General features: G+C 48.6%; 6 protein-coding genes across 6 annotated transcripts; 4 read left to right on the top strand and 2 right to left on the bottom strand.

Moving 5' to 3' along the window:
- Window positions 1–221: 221 nt before the first annotated feature.
- RhiXN_09212 (Elongation factor Tu GTP binding domain) lies at window positions 222–4,185 on the top strand (the record flags this gene model as incomplete). The annotated part of the gene is made up of 11 exons (XM_043329028.1): window positions 222–253; window positions 303–508; window positions 559–698; window positions 757–1,364; window positions 1,416–2,179; window positions 2,421–2,542; window positions 2,595–2,691; window positions 2,749–3,166; window positions 3,220–3,416; window positions 3,474–3,602; window positions 3,671–4,185. 11 exons carry the CDS (start codon window positions 222–224, stop codon window positions 4,183–4,185), a joined length of 3,228 nt encoding a protein of 1,075 aa, XP_043180474.1.
- An 852-nt stretch (window positions 4,186–5,037) lies between these two features.
- On the bottom strand, window positions 5,038–5,769 carry RhiXN_09211 (uncharacterized protein; the record flags this gene model as incomplete). Its single annotated transcript, XM_043329027.1, has 2 exons — window positions 5,038–5,679; window positions 5,734–5,769. The coding sequence occupies 2 exons, from the start codon at window positions 5,767–5,769 to the stop codon at window positions 5,038–5,040; spliced, it is 678 nt and encodes a 225-aa protein (XP_043180473.1).
- Window positions 5,770–6,682: 913 nt separating this feature from the next.
- RhiXN_09210 (Tubulin/FtsZ family, GTPase domain) lies at window positions 6,683–9,199 on the top strand (the record flags this gene model as incomplete). The annotated part of the gene is made up of 20 exons (XM_043329026.1): window positions 6,683–6,730; window positions 6,798–6,809; window positions 6,865–6,921; window positions 6,990–7,025; window positions 7,078–7,167; window positions 7,222–7,321; window positions 7,382–7,407; window positions 7,472–7,591; window positions 7,658–7,729; window positions 7,789–7,865; window positions 7,920–7,980; window positions 8,033–8,094; window positions 8,151–8,282; window positions 8,336–8,435; window positions 8,488–8,540; window positions 8,597–8,622; window positions 8,675–8,733; window positions 8,787–8,825; window positions 8,881–9,014; window positions 9,076–9,199. 20 exons carry the CDS (start codon window positions 6,683–6,685, stop codon window positions 9,197–9,199), a joined length of 1,428 nt encoding a protein of 475 aa, XP_043180472.1.
- Window positions 9,200–9,559: 360 nt separating this feature from the next.
- On the top strand, window positions 9,560–10,646 carry RhiXN_09209 (methyltransferase domain protein; the record flags this gene model as incomplete). The annotated part of the gene is made up of 2 exons (XM_043329025.1): window positions 9,560–9,713; window positions 9,790–10,646. 2 exons carry the CDS (start codon window positions 9,560–9,562, stop codon window positions 10,644–10,646), a joined length of 1,011 nt encoding a protein of 336 aa, XP_043180471.1.
- Window positions 10,647–11,113: 467 nt separating this feature from the next.
- RhiXN_09208 (uncharacterized protein) lies at window positions 11,114–12,917 on the bottom strand (the record flags this gene model as incomplete). Its single annotated transcript, XM_043329024.1, has 5 exons — window positions 11,114–11,287; window positions 11,363–11,627; window positions 11,689–11,823; window positions 11,885–11,971; window positions 12,031–12,917. 5 exons carry the CDS (start codon window positions 12,915–12,917, stop codon window positions 11,114–11,116), a joined length of 1,548 nt encoding a protein of 515 aa, XP_043180470.1.
- A 329-nt stretch (window positions 12,918–13,246) lies between these two features.
- On the top strand, window positions 13,247–19,000 carry RhiXN_09207 (Pre-B-cell leukemia transcription factor-interacting protein 1; the record flags this gene model as incomplete). Its single annotated transcript, XM_043329023.1, has 20 exons — window positions 13,247–13,450; window positions 13,511–13,578; window positions 13,634–13,842; window positions 13,897–14,215; window positions 14,270–14,379; window positions 14,433–14,680; window positions 14,734–15,358; window positions 15,408–15,829; window positions 15,883–15,906; window positions 16,660–16,999; window positions 17,064–17,151; window positions 17,226–17,499; window positions 17,549–17,614; window positions 17,670–17,792; window positions 17,844–17,914; window positions 17,968–18,099; window positions 18,161–18,273; window positions 18,315–18,444; window positions 18,507–18,847; window positions 18,933–19,000. 20 exons carry the CDS (start codon window positions 13,247–13,249, stop codon window positions 18,998–19,000), a joined length of 3,975 nt encoding a protein of 1,324 aa, XP_043180469.1.
- Between the last annotated feature and the right edge of the window lie 280 nt (window positions 19,001–19,280).

The raw sequence follows: 19,280 nt of genomic DNA, 5'->3' as shown, positions 1-19,280 counted from the left end.
CACCAGCAGAATTTCTTGGTCCTCAAGAAGTGGCTTGTAGATTACGTCTTTGGTAGGTCAAGGACCTCATCACATCTTATCGTTTATTAATCTGCGAGGTCGGGTTCTGTATTTTGTGAGAAAGGGTGCTCAATTGCTTTGCAGCCACATAATTACCCTAGGCACTTGAATTATTTACTTTAGATTGCTTGACGGGCCACGTAGACTTAGAATTAAGCGATATGGACAACGAAGCCGGAGGTGATAACATTCGGTGAGTGGTTTAGACATCCCAGAGATCCAGTTGCCGATAAATACTTCAGGGTCATTACCACAATCGGGCACGTCGATCATGGAAAGACTACATTCGTCGACTCCCTCTTAGCAGCAAACAATATCATTTCTGCTCGGATGGCCGGAAAGATCCGATACATGGATAGTAGAGAGGACGAACAAGAGAGAGGAATTACGATGGAGAGTAGCGCTGTGTCGCTGAGATTCAAAATGATGAAGCGTTCGGCTGCCGGAAGTGAGTCAAGGAAGCACATTGTGTATGCTATCTACTTACCTTCCTTAAAGCTCCCGAGGCCGAGAACTTCGTTATCAATCTAATTGATACACCTGGCCATGTTGACTTTTCGAGTGAAGTCTCTTCGGCCTCTCGTCTATGCGATGGTGCTCTAGTCTTGGTAGATGTAGTCGAAGGGGTCTGTTCACAGGTAAGTCGAGCCAAAACTCAATCTCACACTCCGGGTTTGATGAATCTCGATTCAATAGACTATTACGGTGCTGCGCCAAGCATGGGTCGATCGTTTACGTCCTGTCCTGGTCGTCAACAAATTCGATCGCCTAATCTTGGAACTCAAATTATCCCCGTTCGAAGCTCATCACCATCTCACACAATTGATCGAGCAGGTTAACGCTGTTATGGGCAGCTTCCATGCTGCAGAGCGTATGGAAGACGATCTGCGGTGGCGCGAGGAACGTGAGCGCCGCTTACAGGCACGGAAAGAGGCTGGTGCGGAGAGTGCCGAGAACGATGCGAATGCGGGGATCGAGGGGGCCGATACGAGTGCGGAAGCAGTCTATCAGGAAAAAGACGATGAGGACCTATATTTCGCGCCTGAGAAAGGTAATGTTATATTCGCCTCGGCGATAGACGGATGGGGTTTCCGGGTGTCCAGATTTGCGCAGATGTATGCTGCCAAACTTGGGATAAAGGAAGGCAATTTGCGAAGAGTCTTGTGGGGAGATTTCTATCTTGAGCCCAAGACCAAGCGAGTCATTAGCTACAAGCATCTGCGCGGCCGGAATCTGAAGCCCTTGTTTGTGCAATTTGTGCTCGAAAATATATGGGCTGTGTACGATAGCGTGGTCATGAACCCGTACGTCAACAAGTTCGAGACTTTCCACGTTGTATGCTGACTCGATGATAGGAATCCGGATAAGGTGACAAAGATTTGCAGCACCCTCGACGTTAAAGTTACGCCTCGAGACCTTAAATCAAAGGATACTCGTCAACTTGCAGCATCTGTTATGTCGCAATGGCTACCTTTGGCAACTTGTACATTTTCAACTGTGGTTGATGCCATACCACCCCCACACAAGGCTCAAGGAGTCCGTGTATCTCGCATGCTTCACCCTGATCAAGACTCCGATTCTCTGGAACCCCATAACAAACTTGAAAGCGACTTATACACATGTTCAACGGACGCCGAGGCATGTGTGGTCGCGTATGTGAGTAAAATGTTTGCCGTACCAACAAAGGACCTGCCGGCCAACAAGAAGAAAGAAATGACTGCCGATGAGATGCGTGCCCGAGGTCGTGCTGCCAGAGAGGCCCGCGCTGCTGCTGGAGTGGGAGATACTATTGTCGAAGAGGCTAAGCCGGTGGATTCAGGGGAGCATACGGTCGTGGAAACCAAGCCGGGTGCGCTTGATGGGCTCGTAGAAGAGGACGAGACATTGATTGGATTCGCTCGCCTTTTCTCTGGCGTCCTTCGACCGGGTGCTACCGTCTATTGTGCTCTTCCTAGGTTCGATAATCAAAAACCTAACGCATCCACGTTGCGGACAGTCAAGGTTGGCTTACTATTTACTATGATGGGTCGGGACCTTGTCCCTGTCAACGAGGTGCGAGCTGGGAACGTGTTTGCTATCTCTGGCCTGGAGGGGGTTGTCTGGCGCAATGCTACGCTTTGTTCGCCAAACGCGGGGGTTTACCGGACATGAAGACGGCATAAAGAATGTGGATCAATATAAGATTGTCTAGTTAATCTCGCCGGTGTGGCCCGTGCAGTGCGTTTAATTGTCTATACCTTTCAACCAATTCTTATCCAGCATTAGGCCTCGCCTATTGTCGTGTGGCCCTTGAACCTGCTGACCTGGTGAGTGTTTTTATTTCCCTACCATCGATAGCGGCTACTAACTCTCTGAAACAGCCGATTTACCAAAGCTCATTCGAGGACTAAAGCTTCTCAGTCAGGCTGACCCTTGCGTTGAAAGCTTCCAGCAGCAGACAGGAGAATGGGTGATTCTCACCGCGGGAGAGTTGCATCTGGAGGTTAGTGCTGTGTGGGGGCTGAGCGATCTTATTGACCAATGCCGGTTTTCAGCGATGTTTGAAGGACCTGAGAGAGCGCTTTGCAAAGATTGATGTCCAAGCTTCCAAACCGATAGTTCCATTCCGAGAAACTGCGGTTAAAGCTCCCGGTATGGGATATGCAAATAAACTCGAGCCTATACCTGTTGGCTAATTCAAGTTATTAGATATGCCTCCCCCAAAGTCTCAGAGCGCCGTGCGGGGAACTATTCATGGTTCGAGTGCTCATGGCGCAGTCACATTTACTATTCGGGCTGCACCAATGCCCAATAGCATTACAGATTTCCTCCAAGCCAATGTTAGCGTTATGCGCAAATGGCTAAGAGAAGGGCGTGTCAAAAACGAATCCGAGTCGACAGAATTTGTTGAGCAAGGCAAGGCAGTTACGGAGGAAGACGTGACCGCCGATGCGGACTCTTCCCAGGTCGCGACTGTCAAGGACGTAGATTTCTGGCCAGCCTTTGAGAAACTATGCGCAGAAGCTGGGAAAGAATGGACAGATCTACCTGGGCGTATCGTTGCGACTGGGCCTCATCATGCTGGTCCGAATGTACTTGTGGGCGGGACAGCTTCCGGTATTACTTCGTAAGTTTCAGGGCCAAGTAGGTTAAATTCCGTATGTTGACACATATACACAGACTCCAGAGTCGTACAGATCCGCGCTGGAAGTCTCAAACCAAACCTGAGGACGCACCTACCAAAAAGGTCTATCGAGATTATGAAGATAGCATCGATACAGGATTTCAGATTGCCACCTTCCAAGGCCCATTGTGTGCGGAACCCGTCATGGGTATGGCTTATTTCCTGGAAGATGTAAAACAAAACCCGGACGCTAGTATGTTATTCCGCTCATAATTGGTGTGTGGTGTTCTGAAAAGCTATTTCGCTATAGCGCATACACAACCTGGACAAATCACGGGCTCGATGATCTCCGCCGTTCGCGATGCTTGCCGCGCTGGGCTATTGGATTGGTCACCCCGGCTTAAGCTCGCCATGTATACATGTGACATCCAAGCCACGAGTGAGCCAATTTCCATCTTATGTATACAGCCGCCCAACGCTGACTGCATTTATCGATCATCACGATAGCGGAGGTTCTTGGGAAAGTGTATGGTGTTGTCGCCCGCCGACGTGGCCGCATCGTTTCGGAAGAAATGAAGGAGGGCTCGATCTTCTTCACTGTCGAGGCGCTCCTCCCTGTCGCTGAAAGTTTTGGATTTGCTGATGGTCTGTGGCCTCCACATTCGTGTTTGTCTGTGTTGACCAATCGCCCATCTTTCATCCAGAATTGCGTGGGCGAACGTCAGGCGCTGCAAGTCCGCAGCTTATTTTCAGCGGGTAAGTCCGGTGGCGACCCTGGACCTAGCTTTGGTCTAGTTCCTGGATGCTCGGCGCTCACGGGCGAGCTGATCTACAGATACGAGCTATTCGACCAAGACCCATTCTGGGTCCCAACCACCGAAGAGGAACTCGAGGACCTTGGTGAAAAGGCGGACCGGGCCAACGTTGCTCTCGGATATGTGAATGCCGTGAGGAAACGCAAAGGTCTGTTCGTGGAGGAAAAGAAGTTCGAGGCGGAAAAGCAGAGGACACTCAAAAAGTAAAAAGGTAGCAATTTTGGATATATGCGGGGACCCGAGAATCACACCATGAGGCAAGCCAAGTTGGCGAATTCGCTTGATATCGCATGAGATTAGCCACTTGACGTCGGTGGAGTCCCTCGCAAAGGAGAAATACACCTTGGGCTCGGTATCCGTGTTTGACCTAGTCTCGGGCTCGCCACCATTTGAGATGCGATAGGGAGGAAATAACCGAGCCATCGAAATCATATACACGCTGTGGGGTATTCGCTAAGAGTGAGAACTTGAGAGCGCACATTGCGCGAATTGTTTGACTCGGTAAGAGCGAGAAGTCTGCGGCGTCGTACTCAATCGCGTGAATCATTTAGTTCGCGCAGTCACCGCCAGTCCGCTATCGATCGTGTGGAGTCTAGGTCAGACGACCCTCAAATTGCCTAGTAACAATCTATCGATTAGAGTCTATGGATCGTGAAGTACATTCTACATCATTAGCTAACATGTGATAGTCATAACAGCACGTTTCTTTCATCTGGATTCATTCGATCGAGTAATAGCCATGGTCATGAAGAAGAGGCGAAAAAGAGCAAGAGACGCAAACAAGTACACAATAGGACGGACACAACAATCGCGATGACGTGAGAGTGCGTGCAGCCGCGAGAGAAGAACCAAAAATCGAAAGAAAAGGCAACACGAGAACCCCCCAGAACGAAAATACATGACCAACAAGATAGGTAGAATGAGAACCCAAACATTCGTTCCTCGAATGCCCGATTAATCGAGCTGTTAAGATATGATTTTGAGACACTGCGAGTGGTGCGATACCCGAACTACTACCCGACGTCACCACGACCGCCCGGGGTTGTCGGTGGATGAACCTTACGCCTCCCCGCCTGCCCAATACTCTCCACGCCGATTCATAAATCGACCCGATTGGGCACTTGGATAATAAAAGGCTTCCTTACTGAGTTTGACTTCGAATGGGGCAGGATACAAGATCCCGGAAGCATCCGTGGAGTCGCCCTCTGCGTTCCAGAATCGACCCGAGATATCGTCGCGAAGACGGGAAGGGAGGAAGGCACGAGGAATAGGGGGTTCAAGAACGTAGTCTGCAGCGCCGTCGTCAAGGTTTGCAGCGTAAAGTTGCTCTGAACGATGAGAGTCTGTGCGAGAGCGATCGGAATGAGGTGAATCCGGTGCAGGGTCTTGACCGTCGATCTCGGGATCGAATTCTACCTCGGAATAAGTTTGGCCATGGTAGTAGTTAGGATTATAATGCAAAGTTTCGACGCGAGGGGTATAGTAGGATGCATGGGAGCGAGAGCGAGAGTGGTATGACGAAGGCCCAGAGTCGGATGATAATGGTGCATATGGGAGAAAGTCGGGTGAGGATGGATCATGCTCCCACTCCGCGGACCGACGGGGTTGGGCATTGGAAGTAGTAGCAGACCGGTGAGGGTGGTGGGGATAGCGCCACATGCTACAATGGCACATCTGCTGAACACCATGTTGGGGTGGCGCCTGCAAGCATAGTCGTTAGCAAGATGTTTGGCAGAGAGGTCAATTAATGCATACAGGTTGGTTGCTGCGACGTGTAGAGCGAGATGCCATGTTGATGATAGATGTTGGAGGTAATGTGATAGACGAGAGCCGGTAGTAAGTGTGGATAGACCAGAGGATGAGAACGTGTTGAAGAACAAGCCGAACACCGGGTCTTATAAACTCTGAAGAAATCTTGACACATACCAAAAATATTTGGGAATCCAGGGACCACACTTCCTGTGTTGCAATTGCGAATCATTGGATTTGACTCACCCAAGGCCGAGAGAGTCCCAAAGAGGATCAAACGCGACACGTCTTATGCCGGCCGCTAACAGGGTTCCCATAGCACAGGATTGGCGCAAGTATGTTGGGTAACTGCGAACTCGCTCAAGGGGGTGGGTGATCCAACACCGAAGCAAACCGCAAAACAAAAACCTTCACAGCATGATTTACGCCACGTGTTACCCCAGAGCAGGAAAAGCTACCCAAGAAACCGGTCGGTGCTCGCTTTTTTCCGGCAAAGTCATCGGACACGCAGGCAATCATCCGGCAATAGCAACAATAGTGAGCCCAGGCTTTGTTACCCCAGACGTTCCTTGGCTATCAATGCGAGAGTTATGGGGATAAATCAAGTCCTGCACGACCACAGATCACGAGCAATTGAGATCGGGCGACAGTACAGAATCCAGGAGATGACATAGGTGCTGTAATACAGGTACTCTCACCCATATAGATACAAGTTACTGCGCTTGGAGCATTGGGTTCCATTCGGTATCTTGCGAGCGGCGCATAATGTCGGGGACGACGCAAGATGATAAAACGCCAGTGGCAGTGCACCTTCAATGAAAGAACATCACGTGACTAGACCCTGTGTATACTGTACCCCCGCTTTGACAGTGTCGTTGTGGTTCGACAGCTTCAGTTCAACTACGAAAAAATGAGGGAGATTATCAACATTCAGGTAGGCTCTTTATTCACAATCATGGGGTTTAATATCTCAAAATACGCGCTCTGTATACAGGTCGGCCAGGTAAGTACACTGAATCCGCATTAAATCTAAACCTCCGTGGTTAACGCGTGTTTGGGGTCACTTTCAGGCAGGCAACCAGGTATGCCATTGACTGTGTTTCTTTCACATGATCGATAACTCATAGTCTGAAACAGGTTGGCGAGGCGTTTTGGGATGCAATTTTGCTTGAGCATGGGCTGGATAAATCTGGTGTGAGTACTCTCTTATAGGCAATATCCTTTGCTTGAACGCGTATCCTGACTCGGCGCGACCCTATCAGCAATATCACGGCAACAATCCCCAGCAACTAGACCATGTAAGCTCAGTATTCTTTGAATATCACCCAAATTGCTCACACTCTACTTTAGCTCGACGTTTACTTTACGGAGATCGAGGGCTACGGCAGATATGTTCCTCGCAGTATTCAAGTGGATTTGGAAAGTGGTGTTTGCAACAGGGTATGCTCATCCCTAATGCATATGTATTGATAAACTTTAATGCTCCATCTTTAGCTTCGGAGTGGTCCTCTCGGCGCCCTGTTCCGCCCAGACACCTTTATCAACGGCGAAAATGGTGCCGGAAACAATTTTGCTAAAGGACACTATACTGAAGGTCAGTCGAAGATCACCAAGATCGACTAGCTTATCACTCACGTCATTTCCGCTATTCCAGGGGCCGAGTTGATTGATACTATCCTTGTTCGTATCGTTCGCCATCTTACTCAAATCTAGAGTTACTGATCTGGGGGATTACTTGATGTAGGAAGTGCTTCGAAAGCAAGTTGAACAATGTGAAGCGCTACAGGGGTTTCAACTCATCCACTCGCTCGGTGGCGGTTCCGGCTCTGGACTTGGCTCGCTTCTGTTGGCTAAAATCCGCGAAGTGAGCGCTAAAGGCCATTTTGGCTTGTGGCCCATTCGGCTGACAACCCTTTTCTTGGTTATCTAGGAAGCCCCTGATCGCATGCTTGCGACATTTTCCGTATTCCCTTCGCCAAAGGTATCGGATACTGTGGTTGAGGTAAGAGTCATTTTCTATCGAACGCCACAGAGTCTAACCCCATTGTCACATTTCCGCAGCCTTACAACACGGTACTCTCGTTGCATCAGCTTGTTGACAACACAGACATGACCATCTGCGTTGATAACGAAGCACTGTAAGCGCTGGAGCTACTCAATTTACCTTTTCCAGTATACTGATTCTTTGATAGCTACGATGTTACGCACAGGCTTAACCCTCAAGCACAACCCGAGTTCCATCAGCTCAATCGAGTAGGTTCATCAAAACAAATCAATCAGAGCCCAACTTTAACAGGACTTTCAGCTAATTGCACAGGTGATGACCGGTGTTTCAACCACCTTCCGCTTCCCAGGGCAGCTTAATGGGTTCGTCCAACGCCGCTTCATAAAAGCGCTCTTGTTCATTTTTATTTCCAACTTAGGGATATGAGGAAGATGGCGTTGAACTTGATTCCGTTCCCCCGCATGCATTTCCTTACGCCAAGTGTTGCGCCTTTGAGCTCTATCAGTAGTCAAGCCTACGAATCACTCAGCGTCCAAGAATTGACCAATGCGTTCGTAATTACGCACATTCTGTTTTTCCCCAACTAACATAGCCGAATTATAGGCTCTTTGATCGCAAAAACACGCTCGTCGCTTGCAACCCCAGCTTCGGCCGATACCTCACTGCTGCTACCATCTATCGTGGCAACATAACTTCGCAAGAGGTAGAAATTTTTAGTCGTTACTATTGGAATTACCATGCTTACTTCTTTATAGGCTCAGACAGCCGTGCAACAACTGACGACCAAGAACTCGGCGTCCTTTGTAGAGTACGCAGCTTCTTTTTCTCATCCAAACTTTTCACTGACGCAATGGTGTACTGTAGCTGGATTCCTGATAACGTATCTATTTGTGAGTGGCTGAAACTTGCGTATGGTACAGTTCACTAATTTTCCCTTTTCAGCCCTATGCGATATTCCTCCTCCGGGGTATAAGCGATTTGGAACATGCCTGGGGAATAATGTGAGAATTTGGAAGCCCATTTTTGCCCTATATGCTAACCGAAATGCCTCTAGACCGCTATTCAGGAAGTATTCAAACGGAGCCATGGCCAGGTATGTATTATTCTCGTTCTTTTTGGATATAAACCCCTGACCTATCATGACGTAGTTCGCGGCGATGTTCAAGCGATCGGCATATCTTCACTGGTTCACTGCTGAAGGGATGGATCAGATGGAGTTTACGGAAGCCGAGTCTAACTTGCTGGATCTAGTTGCTGAATATCAACAGTACCAGGATGCAGTGTATGCCCTAGTTTTCTTGCTTATTTGATCGGCACTCACGTGGTCTTGTTTCTTTCTATAGGGCCGCGGAAGATGAGGAAGTTGGCTACGGGCAAGAGGTCAACTATGAACAGGAATACGCGTCCGAGGTCCCGAGCGAGGCGTTTGAGGGCCAAAGCTATGCTGAGACCGAGACCGACCAATAACAGTAAATACAACCTTGTTTTGTCTTTCTCATATACTCTCGGTCCTCGTATGTTCGATTAATCGTTTTGTATTTACCCTCCCTCGTCATCATACCAATAATAATACAGGAAGTGAGCGCTTCTCTCCGATCATCCCGTCTGTTGTTTCGGGTTTAGCGGAAAGGTTAATCAGCATCGGGACTTGCGATTGAAGTATAGAAGCACCTACCGGTGAAATCTATTTATACGATATTTTATAAACATGGATCGCCGAAATCCCCACACCTGATCCTTGCGCTCCCACCCCAACTACTCTCACGTTTTGACCGAGCCCGCCAACGCTTTCAAACGAGTCGATCACGACAGGTACCGAATTCGATCATGGCAACCTTTGCCAAGTCCACATTCAACGCCGCATCTTATGCATCATTCCGGCCGACATACCCCAGGTCACTCTATGATTTTATCTATACGTATCATGCACAATCAAAGCGTGCGGGGTGGGAAAAGGTCGTGGATCTTGGTTGTGGGACTGGTATGTTCAGTGACAAAATTTCCGCCATTCAGTTCAAACAATGGACGATTCGTATCTTGTCATTCTTGTCAAAAAGGCCAAGCTACACTTGAAGTGGCCGATCGATTCAAAAAAGCGATAGGATGTGATCCATCAGAGGGTATGGTTGAAAACGCCCGGTTGGCCGCCGAGCGGTCAGGTCGAGCACGCAAACCAGAGTTTGTTGTCTCCCCAGCCGAGAAGCTTTCGTTTCTGGAAGATAGTTCAGCTGACATGATCATTGCTGGTGCGCTTTTCGATGTCATGTCATCCGGTATATTGCAGTTGGCTAAGTATAGAATTCATTCGTTAGCCCAAGCTGCCCATTGGTTCGACTACAAAACTCTGTTTCCAGAGTTGGCTCGCGTTCTCAAGCCTGGAGGGACGGTTGCGATTTGGAATTATGCCGAGCTGCGGTTTGGGGGACGTCCGGCTTTGGATCCTTTGATCCATGATTATTCTCACGGAGAAAAGAGCCTAGGTCCGCATTGGCAGCAGCCAGGTAACTATATGCGCTCTATCTTGCGGGTGCTTGACTCAACGGTACTCAGGTCGCTCGATTCTAGAAGGCTATCTTCAAAAGATCCCCCTTCCAACTTCTTCGCCTTGGGATCCCTCTTCATCCGTAGGATCTACTACGTGGGGGATCACGAGCCCGATCTTCAGGGAGAAAAACTCCCGATAATTTTGAAGAAATACTTAACATGGGATGCGTTCAAGTCCTACCTTCGTACATGGTCATCGCTACACGATTATCTTGTCAAACATCCGAACGACAAGGACTCAGAGGGGAGGGATATCGTCGATCGGTTGGTTAAGGAGGTGTACGAAAAAGGAGAAAGTCTACCAGACGCGGATACCAAAGCGTGGAAAGATGGTTTATTGCAGAATGGCCGCTTGCTTTATTATTACTAAAGAAGGCAGAGTGATTACTCCTTTCGTTGGTCAACTGCTACAACGATGCACGACTTATCTATATTGGATAAGAAATTTTGACCGCTGACGATATATATGCAGTTGTGGAATGTCATACAACCAAGCCTTGAATATTAACTACTAGTGTGTGTATTGAAGCTGCTCTAAACCCAATCATAGATGTTTTTGACTGTCTTGAAATTTGGTAACTTGAGTACAATAGCTAGTACATGAAGTGCACTTTACTTTGGTTTAATGTACAATTATTGAGAGAACGTCTATTTTTCGCTCCAGGGGCCCAGGTACTCATTGAAGTCATTTCATAGTTTATAGTCCTAAATGTGCTAAACAACTTTCACCTTCATTAGTAGTACAGACGTATAGGAATGTCAAAATTGATTCTTTGGGTTTAGTAAGTGAAGGGTTCGTAGAGCCACTGACTCATCGTGTCTGGTAATGCTCCAATTCTATGATACTGAGACTGGCCTCCCATATCTCACACATAGCTTCCTCAGCGGTTGTAATAAGTTCTGGAATGACCCAAATCCGAACATATCCACTATCTCAAAATGCTCCTGCATACGCGTACGGATGAACTCTTGCACCGATGGATTTTTGGATTGGTCAGATCCTGATGAACGCTGACGGTTGGTTTTCGTTCGATAATATCAGATGGCATGTCGCAACAAATGTTCAACCAGTTCACAATAGCTTACCTTGGAGCTATCCTTGAAGTTTAGTTGTTCCGGAGGCACATCTGTGAGACGTTCTAGAATCATAGCCATTATGGTTGACGTAGTTGTTTCAGCATATTGGGCAACCAGTGTGTCACACTCGTCCCAGCCGGTTTCCCACTCTTTCATGATCATGCGTGACCCACCCTCCCAGTCGGTTACCTCTTTAGTGGATATGAAAACAAAATCTCCGTCCTCATCGTCATCATCATCAAAGCTCCAAATAGGTTGGAGTTTGAATCCAGGACTAAATTAATAAACGATAATGTCAATAAGTCTGTAGCTCGCATACAAATACAATCGCTTACGCCATAAACGCACGCAAGGCATGTTTCCATGCGCTCTCAAGCTCTCGTAATAAATCACCAGTTTGCTTATCCTCAGCATTTGCATTGGCCGCAAATATCCCGGCAGCACATAACGAGGCTTTTTTCAGAGCTTTCCTAGAGTTTCGTATCCACAGGGAAGTTAGAATGACCTGCAGTAGCCATGCGGAAGACTTACAAATTGTATCGATATGCGAATCCTATATCGAAGGGCCATTTATCTCGGATTTTGTTTTCGGCGACAGTGCATCTGGCTAGGAAGAAGCTGGATGATTGTATACGACACAACTCTCTTTTCATACGCAGCCTAGCTGGGAGCGTAACAAGAGCTTTGGTAAAACTTTCTCGATAGTACCATGTGATTCAGAAAATCTTGAAATGAGTGCATGTCGAAAAGTATCGATAGCACCAATCCCATGGTTAGCACCCAAAAGAGAGCTAGCGTTTCTTTGAGATCGTGTATTGAGTTTGAAAGCAATACGACCAAGCTGTAATTTTACTCCAGGCTGTTGAGGCGGAATAAGTTCTATTCCATTGTGTTGTCCGGTCGTAAGAGTGGCTCGTATGATATCATCCCAGCCTTGCCTTGACAGAGCCACGCTCTCCCAGTTGTAGGTGCGTCGAGCCACAGCAGCCATGATCATCCATGAAAAGAAGTAACAGTTGTATCGCATGAGATTATATGCCGCCGCCTTTGCGTGTGTCTGAATCCCCTCGCACACGGCTAGAATAAAGCAAAGTTCCTCGCCTTGAGGAAGCTCGATGCTCAAAAGTACCTCAGTCCGAGCCATCAAATCTTTATATTCCGTCTCGAACGATGATAGAACGTGCGCGCTATCTTCAGCAGGGACACCCTCATCACGAAGTGCATATCCACGCTCCTCATCACAGGCCCTCCTGTCGAACCGGCACAAAGTAGTGTCATCGAGCCGAACGACGATAAATTCGTGTCTGACCCGGCCGTGTATATCCTTCCGGTATTCGAGCAGGGTGAAGCGGGTACTACGACCTTGGTATTTGTACCAGTTTTGAACCTCTTCTCGACCTTTGTCAGACCGGAAATCAAGGATGAAACGGGACTGAGTACGGGGGCTAGAGGCAATGAGCCTATTAGTGGAAGGAAAGGAGAGTCGACCGGCTGACACCAGCTGGCGCACAAGAGGGCGTAAAACGTAGCCCATTAAACCGCGGCGGGGTAACAACTCAGACATCATAGATGTGAAAATAAGGCAAAGAGCGGGAAGAAGCTGATAAAATACGGGGTGAGCCTGATGGATAGTTGCGGGGTTTGGCGATGTTGAGCCAATAGAACGTCACACAGCTACAGCGTGCGCTTTAAGCGCTCTGAAAATCCATCACAAGATGTATGGCATGTTATTATATGGCTCATTATAGTGCTGCCAAGCATAGTTGCCTTAATAGATATAACACGTTACCCCTGAAATATATATACAGTAGTTGTCAATTCGCGAGCCAACGTGACTTCCTGACGTAATCAATCCCGACCTGCTCATGGCTCTTACTCGATCACAGGACAGCAATGTCCGACCTCCCAGCACCAATCTTCAAACGCACGAAATCACGTCCAAACCGAGCTCGCCCACCTTCACCAGAACCCGAAAATGCTACAGAGGATAAAGACTCAGGTACCGGTGCGATGGGCCTCGTGGCCAAGGTGAAGAGTAAACAAAAAGCACGCGCAAAGCCGCCAGCGGCAAAGCTGAGTTTTGGGCAAGATGAAGAGGTATGCTCAATTTGGTCTTGGATTGAATCGAACAATTTAATTAATTACGGGCACGGATAGGGTGATAGTACCGAAGGGGCAACGGCGGCACCCAAAGTGCGCAAGTCTAAGTTGGCTAACCCTTCAGCGTATGTTCATTTGGTAGCTGTACCATACTATATAATAACAATCTATATGATATAGCATTCGAATGCCCGAGACACTCGAACAGGCAACGATCTCTAACAGCGGGCCCGTATATGACAAGGCGTATCTCGACCAACTCAAAGCAGCCACAATGTCTGCACCACCAGCAGCTGCACCCGATGGGGACGTGGAAATGACTTTGGACATTGAAGAGGCGGACGGAGCCATGGTTGTCGATACTGGAGATGTAGGAGACGTATTCGACGGTGCGTACTCGGTACACTTATCTCGTTCACTCCCCAGCTCACCTTCTTTCGTAGCCCAACATACTAAAATTCCGCTCTCATCTGCAGTCATCGAGGCCAAAAAGAAGCGCGAACAGATGCGTGTGACGGGTAAAACTAATGTACCCCAGCAAGACGAATTCATCTCCCTCTCGCTCACAAGGCGAGATGAGGACGCGTACCAGGGCCCGCATCCTGAGAGTCGACTACAGCGAGAAGACGACGATCTTGGCGAAGGGGATGACGACGATGCCGAGTATACTGGTGCACAGGAAAGGATTGCTCTTGGAAAGAAGGGCCGGAAGGAGGCTGAGAGAGCAAGGAAAGCGGGAATGTTGGAGATGATCGAAGATGTGTGAGTTGATTCATATACTGCCATCATTCATTTGGGGACTGAAGAATTAAACAGGGAAGACGACGAAGAAACTCGAGAATGGGAGATGGCACAGGTTCGACGAGGAGGCTCGAATAATCGCAACGAAGTGGTGGAAGAGAAACCAGTGTACAAGCCACATGCTAGTATGTCGCTTACTTCTCTTTTGTTTTCTTGCATTGACATGAATTTATTCTAGTTCCGGTACAAACACCAGTCCCAACACTCGGTCCTGCCGTTGCCCGCCTCACTCAGGCACTCACGAAATTAACCACTTCGCATGCAGCAAATACAAAAACCTTGACATCGCTAGGAGACGAACGGTCGTCCCTGGAGAAACAAGAAGCGAGGCTGCGCGAACTTGTTACCGAGGCGGAAGACAAGCGAGCCTGGTTTAGCGGGTTCAAGGAATGGATGGACAGCCTGGCTGATTTCTTGGACGAAAAGGTTTGTCTTCTTGTTTTATCTCACTTGTGATATGAACCGACAGGCGTCTCTAGTTCCCAAAAATCGAGAAAATCGAAGAAGAGTTTATTTCATTACTTGCGGAACGAGCAGAAATGATTTCTAAACGACGTCTCGACGACATGAGTGATGATCTCTCATTGTTCCTTGGTGCACCTTCTGCGGGGGAGGAAATGGAAGTGGTCGACGAACTGGGACGAACAGTGCCATCGAGCACAGCTCCTCAATCTGCAGTTCGCAGAGTCCGTCGCGAGGCCCGACAATCTCGTCGCTCTACTCGTCCTAGCCACGCCGAAGACCAGGAGGGGTATTCGACAGATGGTTCACTGGGCTCCTCCGACGCGCAAGACCTCACTCAAGCAATCGCCCTGTGCAGGACCAAGGCCTCCTCTGTATTTTCAGACGTCACGGCGGAAGAGTTCAGAGACCCCCGGAAGGGAGTTGCCAAGTGGTTTGGAGAATGGAGGGAAAGATGGGGAGATAGTTATACTGGTGCTTGGGGCGGACTGGGTGTGGTCGGTGCTTGGGAGATGTGGGTTCGGTTGGAAGTCTTGGTTTGGGATCCGGTAATTGTAGGTCTCCTGCGTGCTCCACTTGATTTTGTCCCGTTTGTATTAATTGGGTGTGGTAGGATCGCCGAACACTTGACTCCTTCCGATGGTACAAATCCCTTCACGAATTCTCGGCGAGAACCCCGAACCTGACCAAGACCTGGTACTATCAATGACAGCCACCGCTATCATCCCCCGCCTGTCGAAACTCATCCAAGCGGGCGCACTGGATCCCTATAGCGGGAAGCACGTCAAACGACTGCGGGACGTGGTGGAACAAATCGAGGCGATCGTGCAAGTTGATCCAGCCAAGCTCAACCCGCTGTTGGGAGCATGCATTGAGCCGTTCCGAAAGGCGGTGGACGGGCTCCACACGCAGCTTGGCGAATACAATCTCGGAGCGGCTGTGTTTGACCCGGAGGGTATTCCCGCACGAACGAGGTATCTAGTCAGAGTGTCAAAGTTGGTTGCGAACTTGGTGGCGTGGAGAAAGTATACGGGTGAAAAGTTTGGCGTTGGGGAGCTTATTGAGCGAGTGCTGAGCAAGGTTATGCTACCTGTGGCGGAAGGCGGTTGGGAAGTAGGTGGAGAGGGGATTTTGCGCAAGGCGAGTATACTCTTTTTTTTTTTTAGTTTATCCGGCGACCTAAACTTACGGTTTGTATCCTTAGACTGTATCTAATGTACCTAGACCATGTGTGCCTCCAGAAGTGGTGGTAAGGCTTGGATGACCCTGATCAAATGCTTTTTTTTTTCAGACGAGTCATATGTGTGTGTGCTGGTAACAAAACCTCGTGGTAAGCAAAGAAAAAGAAAAAGAACGGGAACGCAATTTAGCCTCGCTTGACGCTTGAACAGGGACAACTCGCATATACCCAACGCCATGAGTTGTTTCCCAAACGCAGTTCCCTAGATAGATTCACGAAGCACTCATGACCCATTGAATGATAATATCGATAACATTCAACGCGGCTCGTTCTGCTGTCGTACATATCATTGCACCAGTGTATTGTAACTTTATCTCGTAACCATACAAGAAGTTCTATTAAAAAAAGACAAGCACGTTTTCACGAAAATCAGTTGCGATGAAACACAAAATGTTTGGTAAGCAAAGCGAAATGGAATGGCAATGATCCGCATGACAAGCCCCGTCGGTCGGTTTCCTTCGCTACTATTGCCTTGACCGCCCCGGTCGTGTTCCGAATTTGATCAGAGCTAGTATATAGCGCGACTAGACTTGTGCCACCTTGTCGATTGTATCGTAAAAGTTGACTAAAACGCTCACTCGCTCGCTTTCTTATAGACCACAATGTCAGGCTGGAAACTTGGAAAAAGCAAGTCACCCTCGCGCATTCTACTCTTTTATTATCTTTTTTTTGTGTTATTTTGTTCGAGGACATCGGCTGACAGCTAGGCCATACAGAAATCAAGGAGGCGACGAATCCCAAGTCGCTCGGAACGTCACCTGCACCTTCGTCGCGGTCGACGACACCCACACCCGGAAACCCAGACCCCGAATCAGGCCCACTGGCGCGCACAGGCCTTTTGCTGATTAATGTGCTCGCTGCACGCGGGCTCACCCTCCCCGCGGGGGTCTCCATGCCCCCAGCAGTCGAAAAGGCACTCAACTCACAGCAGGCACAGATCGCAGCAAGCGTAACCAGCTCCAGTGTCTCCCAGCGCCAGCAAGCAAAGGGCCACAAGACCCGTGATTCGATGCAGAGGAAGCAGTGCTGGTGGTTGCCATATGGTACGCACGCGTTTATCCAGATTTATCTCCTTTTTTTTCACGCTCATTTGGCAATGGTTTGCAGTTGTGCTCGAGTTTGACAAGAACGAAGTGCTTATTGACGCGTTGGGAGGAGAAATCGCTGCGCCGGTCTGGATGTATCAGACTAATTTGTAAGTTGTGGCTTACGCGCTGTTTTTTTTACTTTTTACTTTTTTTTCGCTAACGCCACTACTGTCCACTCTAGCGACGTTTCGCGAGCATCCGAGATTTCGCTCCAGATCTATTTGCGTTCCGGATCCAGCAACGCGACCACCAATGGCAGCGATGACATGGGCAAATCCGATATTTTCTTGGGCAACGTCAAGCTTACCCCTGACTTTGAGTTGACTGCAAGTCCCATTCCAACTCTTGTCTTTATAATTGCTTACGATAACTACCAGGGAGTAAAAGACGAGTGGCTCCCAGTTGCAGGCGGCTCTGGCCAGATCAACGTGCAAGTATCGTACAAGCAACAATCCGTACGTAGTCCATTACCGCATACCGCTTCCAGAAGCTCACCTCCACCAGAACGCTGCCCTTACCATTGATTCTTTCGACCTTCTCAAGGTTATTGGAAAGGGCAGTTTCGGAAAGGTTTGAATCATCCATACCGAGTAACTCGGCCGAAGTCTTATTGCGAATGATATAGGTCATGCAAGTCCGTAAGCGCGACACGTCTCGCATATACGCGCTCAAGACGATTCGCAAAGCCCATATTGCATCGAGAGGAGAGATCACGCATACTCTTGCCGAAAGAACAGTTCTTGCTCAGGTATGTCAGACTGATATTATCGCCTCAGAACGTGTCCTAACATTTGAATAGGTTAACAACCCATTCATTGTTCCCCTCAAATTCTGTTTCCAGTCAGAGGCTAAACTATACCTAGTTCTAGCGTATGTCCCTCATACTTGATTATCCGACTGCTTTGTTGACTTGGTATGCAAAGGTTCATCAACGGTGGAGAGCTCTTCCACCATCTCCAACGAGAACAACGTTTCAATGAAGAGCGCAGCCGATTCTATGCTGCTGAGCTTTTGTTGGCGCTCGAGCATTTGCATGATTTCAACGTTGTCTATCGGTGCGTCCTATTTCATTTCACTCGGCTAGTACAACTAAACCCAAAATAAACGGAAAATCAGAGACCTGAAACCCGAAAACATTCTTCTCGACTATACGGGCCACATTGCGCTTTGCGACTTTGGGCTCTGCAAGCTCAATATGTCTGATTCGGACACTACCAACACATTCTGCGGTACGCCCGAGTACTTGGCTCCTGAATTGTTGCTTGGGAAGGGGTATACGTGAGTGCACCACTGTCACTATATGCCCTCCTTCTGAAAGGAACACAGGAAATCGGTCGATTGGTGGACACTTGGCGTACTGTTGTACGAGATGTTGACTGGATTACCTCCATTCTACGACGGTACGCCCTACTACATTCACGCCCTTCTCCCATTTCTCTAAAACCGACATCCATCCCTACAGAAAACACCAACGAAATGTACCGCAAGATCTACAAGACCCTCTCCGCTTTGGCGACGAAATCGGCCCCGACGCACGCTCGCTCCTCACCGGCCTCCTCACCCGAGACCCCGCGGCGCGCCTCGGCGTCAACGGCGCGGAGGACATCAAAAAGCACCCGTTCTTTGCGAAAAACATCGACTTTAAGAAACTCGTTCAGAAAAAGATTCAGCCGCCGTTCAAGCCGAGCGTCGCGAGCGCGATCGACACGAGCAACTTTGACGACGTGTTTACGAGCGAGCAGCCGCTTGATTCGGTCGTGGATAGCAGCGAGCTGGGTCAAAGTGTGCAGGACAAGTTTGCTGGTGAGTTCATCTTGGTTTTCTTTTTCGGGTCGGTTCCTGCTCTTGTGCGACGGTGTATTAATGCCCCCCCCCCTTTTGGGAACAGGATTCTCGTACGACGGTCGAGATGCGAATGGGAATTTGACGGCTACTGGGCAGAGCTACATTGGTTAGACGGTGTTTTCCTTTTCTTTTCGTCGATTGGAAAGTCGTTGCTTTCTTTTCTTTTTTTTCTTTTGCTTTGGCTCCCTTCTTTTTCTTGTTACGATGCTTTCTTGCAGTTAATACCTCAAATATATTACTGATGGATTATTTAAGTATATGCGGAGTGGTGGGGACGATAGGCTCCCGTCGTTAGTCAACAGAAATTGAGGTGTTAGATGGTGCACTGCACTGGTATCGCCAGTTGTTCTCGCTATTGGTGTTAGCGTATGGTCAGCATGTGTTAAGCATA

Source organism: Rhizoctonia solani, chromosome 5 (assembly GCF_016906535.1).
Source record: "Rhizoctonia solani chromosome 5, complete sequence".
In the NCBI taxonomy this organism is placed as follows: domain Eukaryota; kingdom Fungi; phylum Basidiomycota; class Agaricomycetes; order Cantharellales; family Ceratobasidiaceae; genus Rhizoctonia; species Rhizoctonia solani.
The sequence above is the reverse complement of the archived record's forward strand: the minus strand, read 5'-3'. Positions and strand labels throughout refer to the sequence as shown.